The 6,011-nt window shown below is 58.1% G+C and overlaps 1 protein-coding gene across 3 annotated transcripts; it reads right to left on the minus strand.

The window, feature by feature from the left end:
* Positions 1-2,071: 2,071 nt before the first annotated feature.
* CLEC4G (C-type lectin domain family 4 member G) lies at positions 2,072-5,316 on the minus strand. Of its 3 annotated transcripts, none has more exons than XM_045863895.1 (9): positions 5,242-5,316; positions 4,807-4,917; positions 4,392-4,445; positions 4,129-4,191; positions 3,881-3,985; positions 3,470-3,559; positions 3,108-3,256; positions 2,881-2,996; positions 2,072-2,607 (listed from the first exon to the last, which is right to left on the minus strand). In XM_045863895.1, the coding sequence occupies exons 1-9, from the start codon at positions 5,294-5,296 to the stop codon at positions 2,469-2,471; spliced, it is 882 nt and encodes a 293-aa protein (XP_045719851.1). In that variant the 5' UTR covers positions 5,297-5,316; the 3' UTR covers positions 2,072-2,468. The 3 variants fall into 3 exon arrangements, with proteins under 3 accessions (XP_045719851.1, XP_054361084.1, XP_064427979.1); XM_054505109.1 differs by having other exon boundaries at positions 5,201-5,270; XM_064571909.1 differs by lacking the exon at positions 4,129-4,191.
* Positions 5,317-6,011: the final 695 nt, after the last annotated feature.

Consider the following 6,011-nt stretch of genomic DNA (forward strand, 5'->3'; position numbering starts at 1 on the left):
CAGGCATCATCTATACCTTTGGGATTTCCCGAGTGCTTGGAGTGTCTTTGTCATTCGTGGGGGCCCCTTGGACCATACCTGAGTTATACTGAGGAGATGGCTCAGGGTGGGGGTTGGTCATACCAGGACAACCAACCAGGAGGTGTGGGACCTTCAACCACTGGACCTCCATGGAGGGGAGGAGGGCTGGAGATGGAGTGCAATCGTGTAGCCACTGATTCAATCAACCACACCTTCAAGATGAAATCCCAATGAAAACTCTGGACACCAACGCTCAGAGGAGCTTCCTGGTCGGTGAAAACATCACCGTGCCAGGAAAGGGATATGTCCTGAGTCCATGGGGACAGAGCACAGAAGCTCTGTGTTTGGGACCCTTCTGGCCCTCGCCATATGGGTCTCTTCATTTGGCTAGTATGGATTTGTGTCCTTTATAGAGCTTTCCTGAGTTCTGTGAGTCACTCTGGTGAATAATGGAACCAGAGGGATTGTGAGATCCTCTGAATTTGTATCAGTTGGTCAGAATCAGTTGGTCCAAAGTGTGGGTGGCCTACAGGCACCCCCAAACTCGCAGCTCGTGTCTGCAGTGAGGACAGTCTTGTTAGGAGCTATACCTTTAACCTGTGGGTGGGTCTGCACTAACTCAGGGTGATTAGTGCCACAGTTGTATTGGTATTACAGGGGATTATCCTGGATTATCTGGGTGGGCCTTAACTGCAATCACAAGCATCCTTATAAGAAGGGAGGCCCAGGGAGATTTGACACAGAAGAAGGCAATGTGATCAGTGAAGCTAGATACTGCCCTACTGATTTTGAATATGGAAGAAGGGGCCATGAGCCAGGGAAGGTGAGGAATGAAGCTCTAGAAGCTAGAAAAGGCAGAGAAACAGTTTCTCCCCTGGAGTTTCCAGAGGAGCCTGGCCCTGGTGACACCTGGATTTTGGCCCAGTAAATCTAATTTTGGACTTCTGCCTTGCATAGCTGTAAAAGAATGTGTGTTGTTTTTAAGCCACCAAGCTGGTGGTCATTTGTTACAGCAGCTCCAGGAAACTCATACACTCCTCCAAGCCGACTGTCTGGAAATCCATCAGTCTGGCCAACAGTCCAGTAGGTATGTTATCTGTCCAGGTCACCTGGACCTGGTGGCTCCTGGGCCTGGTTAGTGCCTCGCCCTGGGCTGCAGTAGTTCAGCACCCAGAGAAGGATTGGGGTTCACTGGAAGGTCTCCCTTGGCCAGGGAGTCTGGGTGGTGTTCCCTCTTCTGCCTGTTCAGTCGCTGCTCTCATGGCTGGGCATCCTGGGGTCTCCCAAAGGGCTGCCCAGAACTAAAGGTTGCTAGCCTGTCCTTTCCCTCAGTTGGACCTGTCTCCACTGGAAATTCTGGGAGAGCCCCCAGGTCTCCAGGACGGGAGCAGGAAACTTTGGGAGTGCAGGGTGAATTCAGATCAAAAGTCCCCAACTGATAAAGCCAGGCTCAGTGCACCCTGCACCCCCCCAAATGGGTTCAGCCATACTCACACATCCCAACACCCTCTGCTTGCAAATCCCATTGTTTCTCGAAAAGTCCATCTTCTCTGGGATGTATTTCCTGATCGCTCCACCCAGTGGCCACAGAACCTAGGTGCCCAAGACAGAGGGACCTGCTCCTCAGATTCAGGCAGCCCCACTCCCACCTGCCTTAGGGCCTTTTCTCAGACTGTCAGATCTCCATGGTGGGGTGACAATATCCTCAAGGAGAGGCCACCCCTGCAGTATTCCAGCATGGTTCCTCCCCTGGAGGTGTGGCTCCTCCAAATGCATCATGTCGCATTCGTGTATTCTCTCCTTTGAGTCACTGGTCACCTTGTTCCTGTGCCCAGCTAGATCAGAAGGGGTGGGGGGGGAGCACTGGGTCTGAGTCATTCCTGTGTGCCTAGGGCCTGACAGCCATCCTGGCCAAGTGCAGGTTACTCACTGAGCTTTGGGACATCATAGGGCCCGGACGTCACTTAGAGAGGCCAGGGTCACTCACAGGGCTAATATTAGGGTCTCCGGGATAAAACTTAGAACAGCTCACCAAAGCCACGAACCCAGATTCATTTCTCAAGCATTTATTGATGCATCCTAGGGCTGCGAAGACAGCTCCCAAAACCCCTATCTGTGATGCCTCCCAGTCCGGGGGAAGAATGCAATAAAACCAAACAGCTCCATCCCTGAGTTGCCTTGTTTTGGTTAGCGAGGAGAGAGGTGGGGTCCGTGGACCGGCTGAGCCGGGATTTGGGTGGGGGTGGAGGCCTGGTTATGTCTGTGTGAGGGCTCCTGGTGAGGTTGGAGTGGAGGTCCCAGTGCCCGTACCTGCCTGGGTTGGGTGGGACGGTTCTCAGTAGTCATGGGTGGAGGGGGAAAAAAAATCAATGGCGGTGGGCGGCGCCAGGACGGTGAACAGCTCAGGCGATCGCCCTCGGGGTGCGGCTTGCGGGCACTGGGCGGGGTCAGCAGCTGCGCCTCTTCTCACAGATCCAGTTGTCCCTCTCGTTGTCGCACGGTGCGTCGTTCCACATCCCTGTGCGTAGCATCATAGCGCAGTCCTCACGCCCCATAGAGTCATTGGGCTCCCCCACGTTCCAGTGGCTGCAGAGGTTTGTCGGGGGTGTTTCTGGGAGTCAGGATGGGCCTGGCGTCCAGCCCTGAGGATCTACCCTGTTTATTGCTTGGGTCTAACCTAGACACCCTGAGGGTCTAATTTGAGCATGCACCTGGGATATCACTTTCTAACTCCCGGAATTTAACCCTCAGCCAGGTCCTGGGGGTCTGGCCTGCCCATCCCAACCGGGTGCCTGAGATCGGGCCAAAGCACCTCCCGTAGGGCCTGGCCTGTCCCTCTCCCCAAGTCCCTTCCCTCACCTGAAGCTGAGCGGGACTCCGTCTACCCACTGGTAGCCCTGGATCTTGCGCGCGCGGCGCACCGCCCTCAGGCCCAGCCAGTAACCGCGGCCTCGCGTGTTCCGACTCAGGAAGCCCTGCGCGGGGAAATGAGAGCGAGCCCGCTGAGTCGGCCTCGCCCCTCTCCCCGGGCCACGCCCCCTCAGGTGAATCCCGCCCCCCGCCTGGGGCCGCGGGGGGCTGCGCACCTGCTCATCCAGGTCCCCGACAATCACCAAGTGGGCGCCTGCGCCCGCGCAGTTGCCCTGCGACTCCTCCCACGTGGCCCGCTGGACGGAGAAAAGGTAGCAGGAGCCCTGGAAGGGCAGCCATGATGCGGGGCACTCCTCACAGGAGCCTGTGGGGTGGCGAAAGTCAAGGACGTGAACTGCTCCCTGGTAGAGCAGACGGAAAAAACCGGGGGGCCGGGGAGGTGGACCCCCGAGGTCTAGGGGCGGAGGCGCAGAGAACAGGCCAAGGTCAAGGGGCAGGACGGGGCTGATCAAGGAACCCCGAGGCACGCAGGTAGGGTCCACTTGTCCCCTCCCTCTCTCCCCTCTGTCTTGCTCACTGTTCCCCAGCCGGACGGCCTCCAGGGCCCTGAACAGCTCACTGCGGATGTCCTCGCGGTCCCTGCCCGCTTCAGCCAAGCTCTGGGTCACTGCGAAGTCAAGGGAGTTCAGGTTATAGTTCAGGTCAGGGTCAGGAGTAGGGTCATGATTAGCTAAAGGTCAGCATCCATGTCCGTGGTCAGGATCATGGCCAGGAATGACATCACGGTCGAGGACTGTGCTCACTGGTCCGGGCCAAGTTGCGGTTGGGGTTAGGAGTTGTAATCAAGATCAGAGTCCAGCTGTCAGAGGTCAGGATCACAGGATAGGGTCGCGGGAACCCTGACCAGGACAGGTGTCAATGTGTGCATCAAGGGTCGAGTGACAGCCGGGATGAGGGATTGGGGGTCGAGGCAATGTCCAGCCCTCACCGCGGTCGCTCAGTTCTTTCAGGGCACTCTCTTGCTGGATCAGCTTTGCCTGCGCCTCCCCAAGCTCGGTGCGTGCCCTCTGCAGCAGCGCCTGTGTCCCCAAGCCTGGGAAGGAGGGGCGAAAGGGGAGGAGGATGGGCGCGGGACGCCAGTAACCCACCCGTCTGGCCCCTACCTGCCGCAAACCCCGCCCCCGCTCGCCTCCTCCAATCCCGGCCCAGGCCCCGCCCCCAGCACGCGTGTCTCACAGCAGCTATTGCAGGCTCGGACCTCCTGGCTCAAAGCACCCAGCGCCGCCGTCTGCTCCGAGGCTGGAATGATCCCCGCCCGCCCCACGAACACTCCAGGTCACCTGCGGGGACTCACAGGACACCCTTCCCCGTTCCAGGACCAGCCCCCGGGACCGAGGGGTCCCCACCCACCCACTACCCTATCTCCAGGGTCCTAAACACTCTGGCCCCGCACGCCCCGGGGGGGGGGGGGGCGCTAAAAGTCGCCGTTCTGCACGCACCGTTTGTCCGCAGCAGGTCCTGGTGGCCAAGCAGCGCCCCTCGCTCTGTGGAGGCTGAGGAGAAGAGGCTCCTGCAGGTGCGGCCCGGGGACTCGGGAACTCTCCCCTCGCCCACGGGGTGCAGGGGCCCCCAGTCTTGGGAGGCACAGAAGGGGTGGGCAAGCATACAGCACACGTGATGTGCAGACACCCAGGGGAGACAAACACATGGGGACACGAACCCACATTCATGCACGCACTGACATACACATGTGGGTGCGCACAGCCCAAAGATGTGCACAAACTCTGTTCACACGCATTCACACTCAGACCCAGGCAGGGGTCTAGAACGCAGCTGGCAAGTCCTGAGACAGAGGGAAGGTCTATGTCCCCAGGGTGGCTTGACAGAACCTCCCCTCATTATGTGGTCACTCACCTTTAGAAATTAGGATGCTCAGAATGAGGGCCCACAGGACTGTGGCTACCACCAGAACCAGGCCCATGAAGAGGAGTCTCCGTCCCCAGTGTCCCCAGCATCCCCAGTGCCCTAGGATAACACAGATGCACTCCTGGGTCCCTCCTGCACCAGGACTGCCCTGGGTCTCTGGGCCCTTAGATGGAGCCCTGGGCGCTTGAGTTCCTCCCAAGGAACTGAGATGCAGAGAAGTTAAGTAACTTGCTCATGGTCACACAAGCTCTAAGTGGCAGAGTTAGAATTAGAATCCAGGTCCAGCTGGTTCTAGTGCCTGTGGTGTCTCTCCTGCACCCACTACTTGGACCCCCTCTTGGCTATTCGCCTCCCTTCCCCCATCAAACTCCAAACCACTGACCAGAGAGACCCAAGCCGGTGAAGCAGTCCCATTGCTCATACCTCCAGGGACTTCCTCGAGCCCGCCAACCCACTTGCTGTACCCGACAGTGTCCATGGTGAGCAGGCGCCCAGCCTTGGGCATAGATATAAATGTAGCCCCCTCCCAGTCCCGCCTCCTCTTTTCCTTCCTTCCGCTCTCCTTCCTCTCAGTTCCTGGTACTGGGACCCATAGACCAATCAAAGGGCTGGGCCCTTCCTGGTCTGGGCTTGTTTAGCCGTAAGGATGAAGTGGGATGGGGGCAGTGGAGTCAGAGGTGAGGGGTAGAAGGGGGTTGAGCAGGGTAGAAGGAGTGGTGGTGGTGGTGGTGGTGGTGTGTGTGTGTCTATGTGTCTGTGTGCAGTTCCAGTCTCCCTAGCCAGGCAGCTGCAGCAACATTTCCAGACTGGTGCTGGGGGCTTCATTTTGGAGCTCACCCCCATCTCTTATAGGTCTGGAGCCAGGTTTCCTCCTGAGAGGAACAGGCTGAACCCAGCCAAGTTCTGGCCCCTTCCAGGGGGTTCCTGAGAAAGCCTGCCAGGCCAGCTCAGCTTCCCTCCTCAACTTCCCTGCAGCTTCCTGGAGGCTGAAGTGGCCCCTGACCTTAATTCAATCCTTCTTGGCCAGAAGGGAGAACATAGATGTTTGTTGGGTTGTGGCCAGCTAAGCTTCTGGACTCTATTACTGGGTGGGTGGGTGGGTGGGGGGTATGTATGTAGTTTCAAGAAGCCTCGGTTTTTCTCCTCTGTGAAAAGGGGGACACTGACAGGTCCTTCCTCCAAAGGATTCTGAG

Source organism: Mirounga angustirostris, unplaced genomic scaffold, assembly GCF_029215605.1.
Source record: "Mirounga angustirostris isolate CCGP_5_RB_7025 unplaced genomic scaffold, mMirAng1.0.hap1 SCAF_1, whole genome shotgun sequence".
Taxonomy (NCBI): Eukaryota; Metazoa; Chordata; class Mammalia; order Carnivora; family Phocidae; genus Mirounga; species Mirounga angustirostris.